Here is a 19,954-nt window from a genome sequence, read left to right as displayed (position 1 = left end):
AAGGTTCTTCACAGTAAAGGCAGTAAAGTTATGGAATACTCTGAGAAGGTTGTGATGGCAGACGTTTAAAAAAAATGAATAATTAATTTTGGGTAATAATCCATTTTGGGTTGTTCGGTATCCTGGGTTATTATAGAGCGATAATAACCTAATCCAGGTCAATTAAACTTTATCCGGGTCAATTACAATTTACAATTTAGGAGTTCTTATAGGCTGAACTTGATGGGCTTCAGTCTTTTTTTTATTTATTTTTTTGACCTCACCACTCACCAACCATGTATGTAGTCACACTCTCAGTAATACCCCTTTCAGACCCTTTCAGCTTGTTTTACAGAAAATTGAATAACCCAAATGGAGTAGCCCTCTCAGAGTCCAGATCTTAACCCAAACGAGAACCTCTGGGACGAAATGGAGCAACAGGGGTGTTCTCGGCTGACTGTAACTTTTTCAGTGTCACAGTTGGTCACTGTACTTAAGGCAGAATGACAAAACATACCGCCTGCTGTTATCCAGGAACTCGTGGGCAGTTTGCCAAAAAGAGAGTCTGCAGTAATCACAGCATGTGGTGGAACTTCAAAGTACTGACGTCAATAAAGTCTCATTGGACTATTTACTGTCAGGGTCCAATCACTTTAGTCTAAAGAGTGTACGTTTGTACCTACTACAGTTTTTCTTCTCTTTGTTCTATACTACTTTTTGTAGTGTTCAATCTCTTTGACACTAGCTTGGAGCCTAGCCTTGAATATTTCTTATCCTCCTGCGAGAGGTTCTGTTTTTATTTCCTAAATGCAGTTTTTTGTAGAACCTGTATCGACTGCCACTTCCTCTGAGAACCATGTTGGCTTTCATTTTCCAACATCTTTGGCACAAAGTTCTGTTACATTTAATAATTCATTTTTTAGTTGATTCTACTGTTCCTGCACTCCACCTATCAATTCCCACTCTGTCAGGGATTCACATAAAAGAATCCACATTTCACAATAGTATTTGTAAAATATAAAAAAAAAATAGTATTTTGAGCAGTTCTGCCTTACTGCTGACTGGATGGAACCGGATCCGGTCATTATACCAGAGTTCGGAAAGAGCGCCGGAACTCCGACACTGCTCGCAATGCCGGTGCTGGAATCCCGACTACTGGCATCTCTAATGTAAGTATGCTGGGGCTGGTTAGGGTTTGGGCGTGGAGGGGGGGGGGTTAGGGTTAGATTCAGTGGCTATGGTGTGGGGAGGGTTAGGTACTAAGGGGGTATAGTTAGGGGGATTTTAGTGTTAACCTGTTGGGTGGGCAAGGGTTAAAGTACTTACCATCCCAGTGTCAGCATTGTACACATGGGGATGCCACTGTCGGCTTTCTGATCACTTGCATCCCTGTACCAGATGACTGCCCAAGAGTTGGGATTCTGAAGGTCAGTACTCTGACATTGAAATGCCCGACAGTTGGGATCCCAACTGACAGGGACTGTTCTCCATAGAGGGAGAACAGAACCTGTAGCGAGCCCTCAAAGGGCTTCTTTGCACTTGCCCCCCTGACTCAGCACTGGCAGTCGGGATTACGATGTCGGGATACTGACCAACGGGATCCCAGTTGTCTGACCACCATACCACCCCCCCCCCCCCCATACCATCCCTATGAAAACAAACTGACCAGTGGTCTCTAGACTCCTTGTTCTCAGGTGCCCATACACTTGTAAGATTTATCTTCAGATCTGGCTGGTTGGAACAAAAACATGGTTATGGATGAGGGACAGTTTGTCAGTTTTCCAGCATTTCCAAGCAAATGGTCAACTGTCATTGGCTCTCATCCATAACCATGTTTTTGTTCCAACCAGCCAGATCTGAAGATAAATCTGTGTGTGTATGGCCACACATGATATTGGTGGAGAGATCTATCAATGGGTAATTTTGATAAGTTAAAAAAAATAATTACCCAAACTGTTAAGGCCCCCATACATTAGTCCGACTTGTCCTAAGGACAAGTCGGACCTGATTCCCCCCTGCAGCTCCCCGGGAGGGGGACACACGATTTGGCACTTGATGTGCCAAGTTTTGCAAATGATACATCGCATGCGATGCATCATTTGCAACTCCAGGGGAGCTGCAATGTGAAGAGGGCAGGGGGACATTGAGGCGGCTGGGGGGACGGACGCTGCGGGGGACACAGCTGCGGCAATTACTTACAGCTGAGCCGGGCAGGGGGAGCCGGGAGCTGTCTGTACCGAAGAAAAAAAAAAGCCCATACAATGAATGGGCGGCCTGTGATTGGCTGCTGAGCGCTCTCTCAGCCAATTGCTGACTGGCTGAGAGAGCGCTCAGCCAATCACAGGCTGCCCATTCATTGTATGGGCTTTTTTTTTTTTCCTTCCGTACTGACAGCTCCCGCCGGCTCCCCCTGCCCGGCTCTATGCTGCCTGTGTCCCCCGCAGCGTCCCCAGCCCCCCCTGCTCCCTCTACCGCCGCGCCGCCCCACTAGGTCCCAAGTCGGGTGGTCGGACGTGCAGCAGGTCCGACCACCCGACGCAGATCCGATGCGCACGGGACCGCGCATCGGATCTGAGGGGACATCAAAACTAGCCGATTTTGGTCCGATTTCGGCCAGATGCGACTGATCTGGCTGAAATCTGACCAAAATCGGCTAGTGTATGGGGGCCTTTAAATCTGTCAATTTATTTAAAGCCAGTTCATTTTACTCTGCTGAGCATACACAAAGCCAATAAACATCACAGAGGAAAGCTCTGGTGGGCATAAGCAATTCTTACATGCTGCCAGCATGTGATTGGCTAAACTGGTACTGGCATCAAGCCCGCTAAAAAACAGATATGGTGTACCTATTCCAACATGTCTTGGACACTGGGGCATACTGGCATATAAGTGTCAACATTTCCACCCAGTCAATAGCCATCATGGTTTTCTGGGACTTTTAGTTCCACAATAGCATTGAGTCTATATATAAATGTATTCTCTCCACGTGTTTGATGTGGGTGGAGCCCACTAGGCTGCAAATGGATGTGACTGCGTAAGATCCATTCACAGGCCCTGCGAGGGAATCACCCTTGCGAATGGGTGGTGGCCAAGCCACCATTCGCAAGGCTGCGAATTAACCAGAAAAACCCACTTTATCTCCATACAAGGCTCATCTAGAAGTGCTTATTTACATATTGGTCCCATAACTAATTGCTTGAGTCGGACAGAGCTGTGTCCATCCATGAATCAGGAAAATTATCTGTTTCCTATATTAGTCTTTTCTTGTTCACACATAAAGCAACTCAGTCTCCCTTTTCCTGTATACTTTTCTAATTGGTGAGCACTGAATATATTTTACACAGAGGAAGAACCTGTCTCATATTAATATGTGAACATATTTGCGTTGTGCGCACATTGCATGCATAACAATAATAAGTCCCTACATGCCCCATTCTACTGTAGGGAGTATCTACAGTGTATGTAGAAACAGCATCTATTCTGTTTGTAAGGCATATAGGCCGGGATGTATCAACGCTTACCGCTGCGTTGACATCCCGTTTTCGCTTCCGCATTGTCTTCGTTTATGTATCAATAAAGTTTCCGGGTTTTGTTGTTAAAAAAACTCCGCCGGCTTGTAGCATCGCAGAGTTTCCGGCGCGGCAGATGCTATCATAGAGTTCTATGCAAGCTGACGCGCTGTGTTATGTATTAACACTCGCAGCGCTCAGCTGTGGTTAGAAATTATTCGCCTTATATTGCTGGCGAACTACAGTGTTGGGACAGGTCAAATATTAAATTATAAGGTAATTCCAGTTGTGTTTGTTTCATTTTAGGGGCTGTTTACTTAGGTTGTGTTGTGGGATGTATTTTTCTTTGTTGTATGGGAGAAAATATTGGATCTTTTTTGAAAGGAGTGGCACAAATCATCAGGGCAATGCAAGAGGCAGTGAGGTGTGAGGCACATTGGAGTGAGGTGTGTGCCAGATAGGATAAGGATTAGGGTAAAGTAGGGTGAGGAGTGTGGCATATTAGGGCGATGGCATATGGAAATTATGGCATGTGACTTGTTAGGGTGGGCTGAGGCTTTCTAGGGTGAGGATAAAGGTTGAGGTGAGAGGCATGTAATTGTAATTTGGAAGGCAAAATAGGGCGAGTTAATAGACTCATTAGTGTGAGGTGTGTGTCATATAAGGCAGAGGTCAAAGGTAAAGTATGCAAGGGTTATGGGTGAGGTGTTAGGCACGGTAGGGCGGGGGTGATAGGCTGATTGGTGCGAGTAGAAATGTTAAATAGGGTGAGTACGGAGGCTTCGGGCGAGGTGTAATCCAAATTAGGAATGACAGAATGAAAAGTCATTGCGCATGCGCAACAATACAAGAAAAAAAAAGACGAGGAGATTCCGACAGAGCACGGAGTTACCGCGGCCATAAATAAAAATGAAATAAATAATACATAATGCGGAAATCTCCGCAAAACAGCAGCGAAGATGGCGCGAAAAAATGAAACACACTTCACTACAGAAATGCGAGTAATGATACATCCCGGCCATAGAGGATTCCCTTTTATGTGTATAGTGAATAAAGGACTACAGTATATAAACAGAGCATTTGGCAAAAGCAGGGCCAGTCTTTGTAAATGTGATGTTGGATCCATTGCAACTTCTCTATGCATCTTATTGATCCATGAGGTTCCACCTACCTATTAGTTTGTGCTTGTACATGTTCACTGATACCCAGTTTTCACTGCTGGCAAATTCCCGGGTCTAGCATGCCGGAAATTTGCCTTTTAACACAGGTTTTTTTGCAGTGTGAATGGGTCACATACCCGGATCTCATACACGGGTAAAACCCTTCTTTTTACCCGTGTATGAGATCCGGGTATGCAGACACGGGTTGACCCATTCTCAATGCATAAAAACCTGTGTTAAAAGGCAAATTACTGGGTAGAACTTCTTCACCCGGGAATTTGCCTAGCAGTGAGAAGGGGGGTCCATCGCTGCAGTCCCCGGCAGTTTAATGCCGGGTAAAAGCCACGAGAACACGGTATGAGTTAAGCACAATGTACCACTGTGCACATTTCCCTTGCGTTCACTTTGAAACTTTCCCAAAGGGCCAGATTCAGAGATGGTTTGCATACATGGTAGATGGTTACTGATCTGCGCAGGTGCAGGTCAGCAGATTTGATTGTCACAGTGCTACATCCATTTGTGGGCAGTGCCAGTGAGTGTTTTACAAAATGTGGCCATGTCCAGCCCATTGTGTAGGGATACTGTGCCTTATAAAAATCTGTGCGTGATTACACTGGCCATTCCACAGTAACCTCTGGTCGCACAGGGTGATCCGATGCTTTGTCTTCAGATACAACAGCGGGTCTCAGTAGCCAGCAGGGAAGTGTCTATTACACAAGATGTCTCCTGTGGCATTAACATATTTTAGCACATCCGCTGAATACAAAAGATCTCTGAATCAGCCCCATAGTGCCTGATGCGCAGCGCCATTTCTCGGTTTATAAAACATAGGATTTGGGTATTTAAACACCGACACCCTTTAAATACCAGTTTTAATAAAAAAGATGACCAGTTCTCTTTAAGCAAATAAAAGGCGAGTGTAGGAATAGTCCATAGCAATATTGTACAGTAAATAAGCAAGACTATAGGTGGCAAAGGTGTCAGTATACACAGCCATCTCCAGTAATCATATTTTGTACTTTCTCCACAGGACTCGCATGTTTTCAGTCATTACTGATAGCTTCTATGTACATCCTTCAACAAACTATTATCACCTTCTGTAAGAACCTAACACTTGATGAGAACGATGAACAGCTGTGAAGGAGAAATGAAATAAGTAGTTTAAGTGCTAAATCCCTATGAAGGCCAGTTTTCAGAGGGCCGTAAATGAGAATTCATAACCTATTCTTGGAAACCTATTTATTGGAAATATGAACAGATTTTATCCTGTCAAAAGGTAAGACATGGGCGGCGTGTCTGGCGTAATGGTTAGCATTACTGCCTCACAGCACTGCGGTTTTAGGTTTGATTCCCTAACTGAGTCTGTATATTCTCCCTGCGCTCGAGTGGGCTCTCTCCCATACTCCAAAATTATACTAGTAGATTACCTGGCTGCTGACAGAAATGGATCCTAGCGTGTGTTCCTGTGTTTTTGAATGTGGTAGGGAACAGATTGTAAGCACCACTGGGTCACAGATTTATGTGAATGACCAAATATATATAAAAAAGGGGAATTCAATTGAGGGCCGAGGATTAGCCCGCCCAAATAGGCGCAGTAGTTGCCACCCTGTATGGCATCCGCTGTGCTTTACATCAGCGGGATCTCTCCCAAAAGTGTTCTTTACCTCTTACGGTAACCAGCTCTGTTGTGTGAAAGAATATAGAGAACATTGAGTTTGTACAGGATTGCACATTTGCAATGAAACTGAACAACAGAAGTAAAATGACCTTTAACGTACAGATCTAAATGGATATATCAATCGTGTTCCATTTAAAGATGTAGCACCCATTGATTTTATTTTCCTAATTATTACCATGGCATTGTATTACTTACTGTATGCAGGGAGCATAGAAGCTGTGACGGAACCCCTGACAGCACTACTAATATTGATGATGGGAAAACTATGGCACATACTGTACAAGTGTTCACAGTGAACACGGAATGTAACATGCATGTAAGGCCATAGAACTAGCGGTGTCCATGAATTGAATAAAGGGACATACGCACTTTGAGATTTGTGCTTATAAAATTGGCAAAAATCGTTCCGTGTGTATGCCCCTAACATCGAGTCGCTTCACTCTTAGCATTGCTGAGTAAGCTGCCTTTACCACCATTTTTTCTATTCTCCAATAGTATCTAATAATTGTTTTGGGCAGTACAATGGATGTCCACTTTGGTCAAAATTGATCTGATTGGTCAAAAATAATTTGTGGCTACCTGTATGCTTTAAAGCGGGCGCGCGCTGGTGCACACCTAAAACTAATTTCTACTGTACATCCAGAGACTCACACCTGTACCTAACATAATTATAATATATATGAAAATAATTTTTTGACATTATATGCAATGTTAACCACCACTATGACATAATATATATATATACTGCAAAATGTAAAAATAAATTTAATTAAAAAAATAAATACGTACTCATGTCTTGTAGACTGCTGACGAGGTTAGCGTCGTAGTTCACCTTCAGCTTTGGTATGCTTAGCTTTATGATGACAGACTGCAAGGCCCGATCTATGTCATGAACAAACTCAGATGTGAGGCCCTCTTCGATTAAGGTAAGGTTCTGGGTGACTGTCAGAGGCAGGAAAAACATAATGCTGACTCCTCCGGTGAGGGGCAGCTGGACAATCTAGAAGGAGACACAGTAATCAAGCCTCAGTACATCATTGGTAAACAAGCCAGTTGCAGGGCATGGTAAAGACATTTGAGCCATTGTAATATATTGTAGCAGGGACAGCATAACTCCACATGAAGATAATGTGAAGGATCCGGTCCAGGATTTAGAGCAGCAGCAGGGAAACTGATGTGATCAGGGTGACTGATTAGCAGCACCTGTGTTCTCCTGCTATAAGTGTTTCCAGGGCACAGGGTCATTGCTCCTTATGGTGAAATAGCTGCCCAAGTGATAGGCCGGGCTGTGGGGTATGGTAGGGACCACTGGAGCTTTCTATACTATACTGTGATACCTGTATGCTGCAATGCTGTAAACATCCTTGCTTATGTTGATTACCTGGTAAGCTGTTTACCTGCTACAAAATAAAGAGCAAGACTTCATCTTATCCAGTGCATGTGATTCCTTGTCAGAATATAGACAACCTAATTACCCTACATTGACATAGGAAAATAGGGGAATTATCATCCCGTGTCAACGGTGAGTGATAATTTGAAAACCTTGCATGGCTAAAGAACTGCTACCAAGAAAAGTCTCAGTCGCAACTGCGTACACATACATTTTGTTCATATATAATCGCAGCTGATGGCATATACATGTCACTCCATGTTACCTCCCCCAAATGGTCCCTTCATGTTAACCACTTAGTGTGATCGCAACAGCACTTTTGGCGCAGTGTGGGTGGGGCACATGCGCAGTCTGTCAATAACTGTTCCGTTGCTTGTACATCTGCATTGTGTACAAGGTGATTTGGGTTCCATGAACACTTTTTTTTTTTTACCTATTGAAGTGCTAAAGTTAAAACTGAAAACATTCTGCAGAGGGTCACTCTAAACCCTTTTCGTTCTACTTTGGTATTTGTTATTTCCGTTTTAACCTTTTACTTAAATGATCCAGTTTTACATACAATTTTAGTACTTTATACATGCTGTACAGTGACGCGAAAAAGTTTCTGCCCCATTCCTGATTTCCTCAATATTTGTCTTACTTTTATTTGTTTCAGAACTTCAAGCAAAACTGGATATAAGACAAAGACAATCAGAGTAAACACAAAAGTGTTTTGAATTACTAATTTTATTACTTGAAGTAAAAAAAATATCCAATCCCTGTATTACCTACAGTATGTGCAAATTTAAAAAGGGAGATCAGATCTTCAGTCTGGAACTAAACATGGCAGCATGGTGGCCTCTGAAATCCTAATATCTGGCCATCAGATACAGGCAGTGGCGTAGATAGCGTAAGGCAGCCCCCGCTGCTGCTTGGGGGAGCGGGGGCTGCGTGGGCGCCGGATGCTGGCACCGGCCACTGCCCTCCACCCCTCTCCTTACTGTGCCCCGGCCCCTGCCTCCCCCGCCGCGTCTGTATTCCGCCGGGAGTCGGGACCGCATATCTACTAATCTGCATCCCGGCGCCTGGCTCCTTATGAGTGAAATGTCCATCACAAAATGGCCGCCTCCTTAGAGCAGACCGTTTTATTAAGATGCTAGAGGAGGCAGCGACAGCCTCCTCTAGCATCCTTACAAACGGTCTGCTGTAAGGAGGCGGCCATTTTGTAATGGACATTTGACTCAAGGAGCCAGGCGCCGGGACGCAGATTAGTAGATATGCGGTCCCGACTCCCGGCGGAATACAGACGCGGCGGGGGAGGCAGGGTAAGAACGGGGAGGCAGCGCTAAATTTAGGGAGGGGGGCGCAAAAATTGGCGCTACGGCCCTGGATACAGGCTAACACTGCACAAAATGCCACTTAGATGACTGGTGAAGCTGTCCAAAGCTTCAGCCCATGTGGTTAAAGATCCAAGCCCTAACAAACCTCTTTATTTTATTTAATATGAACTCCTGCCGCCACCTTTTTTTTTTTTTTTTTTTTTTACTTTCAGTTCTACATACTCATTTCTTCTCCTACTCTAAACATTTATTGTATTTCTCTGGCATTATTCATTTGATTTGTTTTTTTTGTCTATAATTTTTGTCCTGTCTCTTAAGCATTTTTAAATACTTAGGGGTAAATTTACTAAGATGAGAGTTCTATTTCAGATGGGATGTTGCTATGGGCAACCAATCAGAATCTACTTCTTATTTATTTAACACCTTCTAGAAACTAATATATAAAAGCTGTACATGTACATGAATTAATATCTAAAAACATGTGTTACAGAGGAAAGAAGATGAAGAACATCTAAGATTTTGCACATGACTCCTTGATGCATTTGTAGAGGTCTCAGAAGGTCCTTTTCTTACCTTGCAGTTAAAGTCGGGGTCTAGACCATATTTCACTGGCACATTGTTGGCTGTCATCATTGGAACCGAGACAGACGTCTGCTCTTCTGTGTAGAATTGACGCATCACTGTTTCACGTGGGTTAAATTTGTGTACCCACTGACCTGTCACAAATTGCACAAAATGTCACAGCCATGATCGCCAAAGAAATGGTTAGGTATAATATGCTGGCACACGGTTCACAGTAAAAATGTCACCAGCATTATTTCTACCCAACAACGGGGACGCGGTAGTAATGTTACTTATAGCTAAATACACAGGTGGATGCTAAGCAGTAAGGTAGCAGCTGCTACTGTGAAATGATGGAATGCTACAGCTGATGGGCAGTCTGTTGAGGCTCTTACCACGTCTAATTCACCATGGTGTGCACAATCGCAGACCATCAACTAGACGTTGGCCACCCCATTGAGTGGACTTGGGCTGCAGCAATTGACTTCTGAGCAACCCTATGGTTGCTCACTCTGGGGCAGATGTATTAAGCCTTAACAAGAGATAAATGCCATGGTGATAAAGAGAGATAAACGTCCAGCCAATCACCTGCTAACTGCCATGTTACAGGCTGTGTTTGAAAAAAGTCAGTAAGGAGCTGATTGGCTGGAAGTTTATCTCTCTTTATCTCCCTTGCATTTATCTCTTGTTAAGGCTTAATACATCTGCCCCAATGTCTGTCAGAATTTGACCACTAGTTTCAGAGATAAATGCATCTTCCAAAGCAGTCCCTGACAATGGCATGCGGACAAGCCACCTCCCTGTCACCAGCCAGGAACGCCTCACGGGAATGATTGTATCTTCATGCAATTCTGATCTGAATCTGATGGCAATGGCCAATTAGTCTTGGATGCATACGCCTGAATCGGCTGCATTACTACCACGTTTGCATTCCCAGGTCGGCATTAAGCAGTCGACATTTTGACTGCTATCGTGTTCACTAACTACCTCCCAAATAAGACACAAATAAAATGTACATGTAGACAGGGCCAGACTGGCCATCTGGCACTTCTGGCAAATGCCAGAAGGGCCGATGGCCTTGTGGGCCGATTTTATCAGAACACTGCTGGGCTCCATTGTGCGCTACATGCGCTACATCGCCTCACTCCCCCCCCCTGGCGTCATTAGCATATTGACGCCATCATAGGCGTGCGCACAGGGGTGTACAGGCACTCCTGATGACGTGCAGCCGCCCCCTGCCTTATGCAAGCCGGATGCTGCCTGGCGCCTCCTTCCCCCTCCGCGCGGCAGCTACAACACTGTCCCGATCCCTCCTCTGCCCAGCCGCACAATGAGCTTCTCCCCCACCCCCTCCGCCCGTCACCTTCATACAGTAGCGGGCTGGACAGGGTGCTCTGTGCCCGCAGGTCCATGCTGTTATGCAGCACCGGGGCTGCAGCTGCATTGTGGGTTGTATAACTGACAGCTGGGAAGAATCCTCTACCTGCTTCCTGGCTGTCAGTGAAAGTTACTCTACCTCGTCCTGTGCAGCACGGCTGCTGCTGGACAAACCACGGAGCTCCGTGAGGGAGCAGAAACAGACTACGGAGGGGGGAAGAGTGTTGTGATCACACACTGTCTGTGTCTGGCTGGCCTGTTGGTGCAGAGACAGCAGCCTTTGCACAGTACACTACCCCCCTCTCCTTTCTTCCCACTGTCCAATCCGTCATGCTGTCAATAAGAGAATGAGGAGATGAAATCTTAATGCTCCTCTACTCCTGCTGCCCTGGAAAGAGAGGGAGGTGACAAGGACAAGAGTGCCTGGTGCTGTGCTACTCAGAGTAAGCATTCAATGTCTCAATTTAAAGTTTGGTCCTAGTTTAAGGGGTACTTATGGGGTCCTTTAATGTGTAATAGGCAATTCGGTGTGGGGTGTAATAAGTAATTGGCATTACGGTGTGGGACTTAATAGGTAATTGGCATTACGGTGTGGGACATAATAGGTAATTGGCATTACTATTTGAGGCATTACAGTGTGTGGTATAACCTGTAATGGGCATTAGGGTATGTGGCATACTATGACTGTGTGACGTGTAAAAGGCATTACGGTGTATAGTTTTGGCGCATGCCTTCAGCGTGCACTGTCCTTATTGTTCCTATTTTACAAAAAATTGTCAAGCCATGGCATAATGTGTAATGGGCATTACGGTGTGTGTCATATGTAATGGGCAACACAGTGTGCGGCAATGTGTAATGGGCATAATGGTGTGTTCCATAATGTGTAATGGGCATAATGGTGTGTTCCATAATGTATAATGCCTCCTTTTTGTGATGCCACGCCTCTTTTCCATGAGGTCACACCCCCTTTTCACTGCGCGGCTTCGCCGCGCAAGGGTCCCGCCTACTGCTGGTGGGCCTGTGTGCTCAAAAATGCCAGGGCCTATTTCTGGTCCCAGTCCGGCCCTGCATGTAGACAGTGAACAGTGAGATTTCTCAAGAGCTTTACATCTTTAATTGGTTTCAGCTAATTCTTAATTAAAAAAAATATATATATATATATTAATATTAATATGTCATCATTTGTTTGGTTAACAATAATATGTCAGTAGCACTTTGGACAGGATTAAATCAATAACTAAATTCCATTTTTCCTCATGTCTGTGCTGTCATGACTACATATTATGTCATTTTATCAGTGTGGGTAGGTAGCGTTTCAGTATGGCATATAATGATATTTATTTCTCTTCAAAGTACTTTATAAATAAAAATGTTTCACTGTGTTCTCTTAACCCTTTCCAGTTCAATGTCTAGTCAGGCTCACCAGCCCTAGCGCTAGTAGCAGATGCAATGGTGAGTCACTTTAAAATAAGAACATTAACATCATTCAATTCAGACCATTTTTGAATTAAGAAAAAAATACAAATTAATTAAATATTTAAACCAAACAGTTTGAATTGCAAAAAAAATAATAATAATTGTACTGCAAAAGGTTAAGCACATATCTATTATCTGTACTGAGCAACAGCATGGCCAAAATCTGCAGGTAACTATGAACATAATAATGGGAGTTATATTTCAAATGGGATGTTGCTATGGGCAACCAATCAGATTCTACCTATTACCTACTAGAACCTTGATGGCTAACCTTGACACTCCAGCTGTTGTTGAACTACACATCCCAGCATGCTCTACTTCAGTTTTGCTATTTGGCCATGCTAAAACTGATGCAGGGCATGCTGGGATGTGTACTTCAACAACAGCTGGAGTGTCAAGGTTAGCCATCACTGTTCTAGAAGGTGCTAAAAAAATACGTCGATTCTGATTGGTTGCCCATAGCAACATTGTATCTGAAGGAGAACTCGCATCTTAATAAATAAACACCATTGCATACCTCCCAAACGTCCCGTTTTTTGGGGGGGACATTCCCACGTCCTTCCCAGGGCCAGCAGTGTCCTGGGGAGGGCAGTTGGGGTTCCCCCCGTCACACATGAATAGACAGCGTCTATTCCTGCAGACAGAGGGGCTGGGGGGCATAGCCAGCAGCTCACAGAGCTGCTTGGCATGCACCGCAGCAGAGAAAACGACGCCGCCTCACGGCAGCCATGTGAGTACAAGCCGCGCCCATTTCACACTAGGCCACACCCCCAAAATGTCATCATACAGCGCAAGGCATGCCATTGCATCTTAATAGTATGTACTGTATGACCGTCAGGGCCGCCAAGAGAAATCCTGGGCCCCGGTACAACAACTTCCTGGGGCCCCCACAGACAGAGCTCCTCTGCAGACCTGTTGTTACGCCACTGCTTCCAAGGTGGATACAGGGACAAAAATGTACACCGTAATGTCTATTACACGTCACACACCCATTACATATTATACCACATGTCATAATGCTCATTAGATGTTATGCCACACACTGTAGTGGGAAGTACACATTATGCCATACACCGTAATACCTATTACATATTTTACCACATGCCATAATGCCCATTACACATTATTCCACACACCGTAATGCTCATCGCATATTAGGTGGTTAATATGCTCATTGCTATTGGATTAAACTGCTCTGCCAGGTGTTACATGCTCTGCCAGGGGTTAACATGCTTGTTGCCATGGATTTACATGCTCTGCCATGGGTTAACATGCTCGTTGCCATGGATTTATATGCTTTCCAGGGGTTAACATGCTTGATGTCATGGAGTTACAGTACATGCTCTGTCAGTGGTTACATGCTGACTTCCAGAGTCGGATCTCAGCCCCAGCAGCATGCAGGGAGGCAGCAGACACAGAGCAACCAGCCACCCACCTTCCACCTTGGAACACAGTGACCTAGACATGGGTGGGGAACCAGGTCTGGGACTGCTGGGCTGGAGACATGGCATTGGCACCTGCTGCTGCTGGTGGTGGCTGGGATGGGAATGTGAGGAGCGGGGAACAGCTGACTCCGGCGCACTCAGACCTGGCGTACTCGCCACCTAATTTTTTTTTTTTCAAACTGTGTGTCCAGACCAGGGCCCCCCTGACAGGCCCGGGCCCAGGTAAACTGTACCTGCTCCCCCCCTCTCTCGGCACCCCTGATGACCGTTATAACTTGTGTGCTCAAACATGCACAAATATCAAGGTCAAAGAGTAGGCACTTTCATTCACATTTCCCCAAGATGACTGTGTCTGTTCCTCATGCTTTTTTGTATCAAATGACTCCCTGTTCTCTGTGAATATCAACATGTTGATCAGTTGTCATCACTGTGTCTCATGCTGTCCACAGAACTCTATTCTAAGAATCATAGATGTCCTTTCCTGTAACCATGGCAGCATTTCCACCAGGGTTTTTTTTTTTTTTTTTTTTACATACTGTACCTTTTAAGCATGATAAATTGTTATTTGTTTGTAACACTTAGCATCCATACTTTTGTGAAAACATGCTTTTAATATAGCTACTTTTTATGTTTATTTTTTTTGGTCATTTCATGTGCAGACATAGGCCCATATTCTAGTTCACTCTCCAAGGCAAATTCCTTCTCAGATGGACAAAACTATGGTTGATGTTTGCGCATGTGCAGAGGCGTATCTGCGCTGGTGCGAATGCCTCACACGTCCGAACACTGCGTGAGATCCGTGCAGAAAATGATCGTACGGAACCATCCGAGCAGGGGGTGGAGAGGGGCGTGAAGGGCTGATTTTGCTCATTACCATATGAGTAAGCCCCGCTTTTCATGGGCGTTCCCATGAAACCGCTGGGCATACGTATGGTAATCCGGCCATGACGCACGTATGGGGGGGGTGGACATATGACATAGCTGGATGCCAGCTGCCCGCCCATATCCCTGTGTTTGCACTGAGAAATGCCTGAGTGGTCTGGAGCACTCGGTGCTGCCTGACCACTCGGTCCAGCATTCGATGGTCGGCGACCATCGAATGATGGGGGAGTTTCCCACAGATGGAGGAGATGTTCACATGAAAAATCCACTCGCAGTCCGTTCGGTCGGCGTCTTACCGTATTTGGACAGTGTGAGCGATCCGTATGGAAGGCGGGCTAAGAACACTCGGTTCCTGTCCGAAATATGCATCCGTCAGATTCAACTAGAATAAGGGCCTATGTGCACTGCAGGTAACTTAAGCAGAGAGAATTAGATTTGGGTTGGGTTTTACTTCAAAGTGAGATCTATATTGCAGTGTAAAAATAAAGCATTCAGTATTTTCCCTGCACAGAAACAAAATAACTCACCATCATTGGCGGTCTATATCACAAAATGAGTCTCTTTGCGGAAGATATTTTACTTTGTTTACTTAAGGCCGAAAATTCTCTTCCTCCTCTGCAAAATGTGCTGCAGGAGTACTCTGACGTTTCTTTTTATAAATGAAACACGAATAAAACTCTCCCACTAGACTGAAGGAATCCTAACTATTCATGGCAATCCTTCTCCTGACTATGGTGATGGTTTGATGATGCTTCTCTGCATCTAACATTGTGGTGCCTTGAATGTGAAATGACAATACTGTCATGGCATTCTGGAGCAAAAAACATACTGCCCAGTGGCAGAAAGCTCCGTCTACCAACAGGATAATGACTGAAACCACACAGCTGAAAGCTTAGAGGTTTGGCTAAGAACAAAATTTTGGATAAGAACAAATCATTGGCCTTCTATTAGACCTGATCTGAATCTTATATACCCTTCATAGAAAGAGCTGAAATATGCAGGAGAAGGCGTCTATCAAACCCGAGACAGCTGGATCAGTGAGCTAAACTACTTGTTGCCAGGTGAAAAAGTCTCATTTAGAGCTACATAAATTGCAGATTGCAGTGATTATCTTATAAAGGTTGTACAATAATGATTGGTTAATGGTAGAGGGATGCCACCATGTCAGTCCCTCCAACCCAGGGATTAATATGTGCATGCACTTTCACTTTACTTTTGCCGGGCAGCGCTGAGCACCTGCAGAACTCGGTTCAGATGCTACCTGTCTGTGCAGCATCACGCTGTGCTACAACTGCCTGCCCTTTCAACCACTGGCACCCGCTGCAAGACAGCGGCTGCAGGGCATGATATCTGAGATTTTAAAAAAAAGGGCCGTCCCATTATTTCTGTCCATGCTGTATTCAATCATTTTATCATTTAAAAAAAAATTGTCTTCTGTTGATTTAAAAATAAAATACTAGCCTGATTTCTAATAAATATATATTTTTTAAAAACGCCTTTGAAGAGGCGAGTGGATGAAGGAGTCTAAATAAATTCTGAACTACAATTTTTTTTTAATGGATGATCTTAGGATCATAGTAACAATGGCCCTTATTCTGGTTGGTGCGGATATTCCCGCTTGTGTACGGGCCGCCGATGTTTATCTACTGCGCATGTGCAGAGGTCACTCTGCGCATGTGCAGGCGATTTCGCCGCAAGGATTCTCTATACGCCGCACAGGGGGCGTAGAGGGGCGTGAGGGGCTACTTATCCTCATTACCCTATGCATACGCCCCGCGTTTCATGGGCGTTCCCATGCAAACGCGGGGCGTATGCATGGTAATGAGGCCGTGACGCGTGGGCACGGGGCGGGCATCTGACATCGCCGGATGTCAGCTGCCCGCCCCCATACAAGATTTCACACGGACAAGTGTCCGTGTGGTCTTGTGTTGCGGGAGCTGGTGGAGCGTGCGGCCCTGCATTCGATGTTCGGCGACCATCGAATGCAGGGGCTGCTCCCACCATGGAGGAGGCGTATCCCCGTCCAATTTCATGCGGATCGCCACATATCCGCGTACGGACGGCCGTGGCGATCCGTATGGAAGGCGGGGATTCGCCTGCACGGTCGGAGCCGCATATGCGGCTCCGGCCGCACCAACCAGAATAAGGGCCAATGTTATTTTAATTGTTGCTAGTCTATTTACTGATATATTTCGTTGACAAAAGTCACCTTCATCCACTTGCCTCTTTTAGGTTATTATAGAAAATGTATATCGGTTCTTTCTTCAAATATGTCCACGTCTGTACACCGGTTTGCTCAGAAAAACACATAGGACCTCATTCTGGTCCATTCGGTCCTCTGCATGTTCACTCAGGGGAGCGATGGTGTGCGACTGCGCATAAACTGTTTGATGCGAGCGGCCACGGTGAATTGATTATTCGCCGGACGCTCGCACACAGCACGGGGGGGGCGGCGGTGAATGGTCGCACCCATGGGAGCGCCCAGCATTTCATGGGCAATCCCATGAAAATGCTGGGTGTTCCCATGGCTTTTGCAAGTGCGGGGGTGCGTGCAGCTGATGTCAGCGGATGTCCGCTGCCTGTCCGCTTTCCGCATAGGTGTCTTAGGTCTGCGAGTGCTGTAGAAATCATTGAAGGGTCGGCGACCATCGAATGATTTCCTCCCGTATGCAAGTTGTGAATGGATGTTTTTGCAAATCATCCATTCGCATGCCTGTGGGCAGGCTTCAGTGGGTGGCGTTTGGTGGACTCACAGCCTTGCAAGTCAACTAGAATAAGGTCCGTAGTTGGTTCTTCTCTAACTTCCAAGAGTGCCAAGAGCAGGGAGGTAGGTTTAGGGGAAACTTGAGGAAAAATGACTTCACAGAAAGGGTAGTGGGCAAGTGGAATAGCCTCCCATCAGAGGTGGTAGGGTCTGAGCCAGTAGAGCATTTTACATTATCATGGGATAACCATAAGGATATATCCTTACAGATACATAAAGATCAAAAAGTTTTTGAGGTAACAAAAAGGTTAAAAAAGTGGTTTTTAATCTGCCGTTGTAGTCTGTTTCTATGTCGGAGGAATTTACACACTGCAGGGGGCCAAACACATGCCCAATTCCAGGCTAGCTTAGTGCTGTCGGATCCATGTAAACTCTATCTACTGCAAGTAGCTATAAAATATCAACCATACCATGGATTTTTTACTACTTGTAAATGGGGAGAATGATCAATAACATTTTTAAAACTTAGGTAATAAAAATATTAGAAACATTTGTCATGAAAACGTATATAAATATCTATCCTGTATATATACATACTTATACACACTTACATTGTATGCACATATGTTAACTAAAACAATACAAATATGCACAAGCAATAGACAAATTGCTGCTTTTTTCCACTATTTTGCATTTGCTTATTGTCTTTCTTTGTGTTTACCTTTGAAGTATGCTGCTCCGAGTAGGAGGACGCTAATACCCGACGGCACTTCCTTGAAGAACCTCATTACGCTGCCATCAGTTTTCTTCTGTACAAAATCGTTGGCTTCAGACAAATCAAGGCGGGTACTTCCTGACAAAACCCTGGGCTTGTTTCCGTAGAACTTCTCCATCCCCGTCACAAAGTCCGCCCGCAATCTCAGTCCTGGCAATGATACCATTACTGTCATAGCCTTGCAGGTGGAAATAAATTCATACTTAGGCAGGGAAGAGAGAGAGTGGGCCATAATCCCTGAAAACTAGAGATAACCTCTGCTGGTTCTCAACATTTTTAAGATAGTACCCAAATTATTGGGTATTGGGGAATCCGTCATTTACAGTACAATATATTCTTTCTCAAATTATAGTCAATATTAAAATACAGTAGGTATGGACTCATTCTGTAAAGCCCAATATTGACACATACATTTTCTAGTTAATTCCCATCATTAAGGGGTTTATTCTAGTTCATTCTTTCTGACAAAATCCGTCTTAGATGGACAAAACCATGTGCACTGCAGGGGGGCAGATGTAACATGTGCAGAGAGAATTAGATTTGCGTGAGTTATTTTGTTTCTGTGCAGGGAAAATACTGACTGCATGATTTTACACTTCAATATAGATCTCACTTTGAAGAAAAACCCCACCCAAATCTAATTCTCTCTGCACAAGTAACATCTGCCCCACCCGCAGTGCACATGGTTTTGTCCATCTAAGAAGGATTTTGTCAGAAAGAATGGACTAGAATAACCCCCTAAATGACCAGATTTATGTCGTAATTCAGGCACAAGTATCTGGGATAAATAATCAGATCAGAACGTGCTCCATACTATTTGCTTGACCAATGACCATGCACATGCTGATATACATCAGACAAGCAGATTTAGTAAAGCCTAGTCAGTTTAAATTTAACAGTACATGATTTATGATGATTTTGTGGAACAAATGGGAAAAAACTGACTAGATTTAAAATTCTTTAAACTTTTGGATGATGAAGTGTAGTGTTTAACACTTATAATAAACAGAGGAGCAATGGGGAATTGAAGGGTCTACTATGGGGAATGCAGTGTGAATGCCCATTCACACTACATTTATAACCCAGGTTGTTGCCAAGTCAAGGTGCGGGTGACTCGTTCTGCGAGGGGGGGGCAGACGGTCCGACATTCGGCGGGCGGGTTTGGTGGACTCGCAAGGCTGCAAATTCACAGCCTTGCGAGTCAACCAGAATAAACCCCACTGTCTAGAAGGTGGATCAGACAATACTTAATATGGAAACAAGTCCACAAGCATTTTGTATTCAAAAATTCGGTACTTGTGTAGTTTCACGGCGGCAGCTTATGCTACGTTTGAAGGTACATTATTAGCGTAGCCCAACGGCTGCCTTACTTGTGTAGTTTCACGGCGGCAGCCTAAGCTACGTTGTCTGCATAGCCCAACGGCTGCCTAGCATAGTAAGCGTAGTGTCTCTGCGGCAGCCCTGCATAGTTAGCATAGTCACATACTGTCCATGGGAGCTGCAGCTCTATCCCCGGCGTCCCTGGCAAGCCTACTGAGCACCTCTCACACAGCGTGGCGCCCGCATGATCCCCTCTCCCCGGCAGAGTGGCGCTCCATCTGTCTGAGATGCAGGAGCATCTCAGACGCTTGAGCGTGTCAGTAAGTATTACGCCAGGGTATGGAACCCTGCCGACAGGGTTAGGGATTCGGTAGCGCGT

The 19,954-nt window shown here is 44.9% G+C and overlaps 1 protein-coding gene across 1 annotated transcript in view; it reads right to left on the bottom strand.

Annotated features, from left to right (window-relative positions):
* SERPINF1 (serpin family F member 1) overlaps positions 1 to 19,954 on the bottom strand; it is a 69,826-nt gene that overhangs the window by 2,201 nt on the left and 47,671 nt on the right. The window contains exons 5-7 of the mRNA XM_083172137.1: positions 18,202 to 18,405; positions 9,609 to 9,751; positions 7,116 to 7,326 (exon numbers count right to left, since the gene is read on the bottom strand). Of these exons, the coding sequence (XP_083028263.1) occupies positions 7,116 to 7,326; positions 9,609 to 9,751; positions 18,202 to 18,405 (558 nt within the window). The remainder of the gene's footprint in view (positions 1 to 7,115; positions 7,327 to 9,608; positions 9,752 to 18,201; positions 18,406 to 19,954) is intronic.

This window comes from Crinia signifera, chromosome 2 (assembly GCF_055691185.1).
Source record: "Crinia signifera chromosome 2, ASM5569118v1, whole genome shotgun sequence".
NCBI classification, from domain to species: Eukaryota; Metazoa; Chordata; class Amphibia; order Anura; family Myobatrachidae; genus Crinia; species Crinia signifera.
The sequence above is the reverse complement of the archived record's forward strand: the minus strand, read 5'-3'. Positions and strand labels throughout refer to the sequence as shown.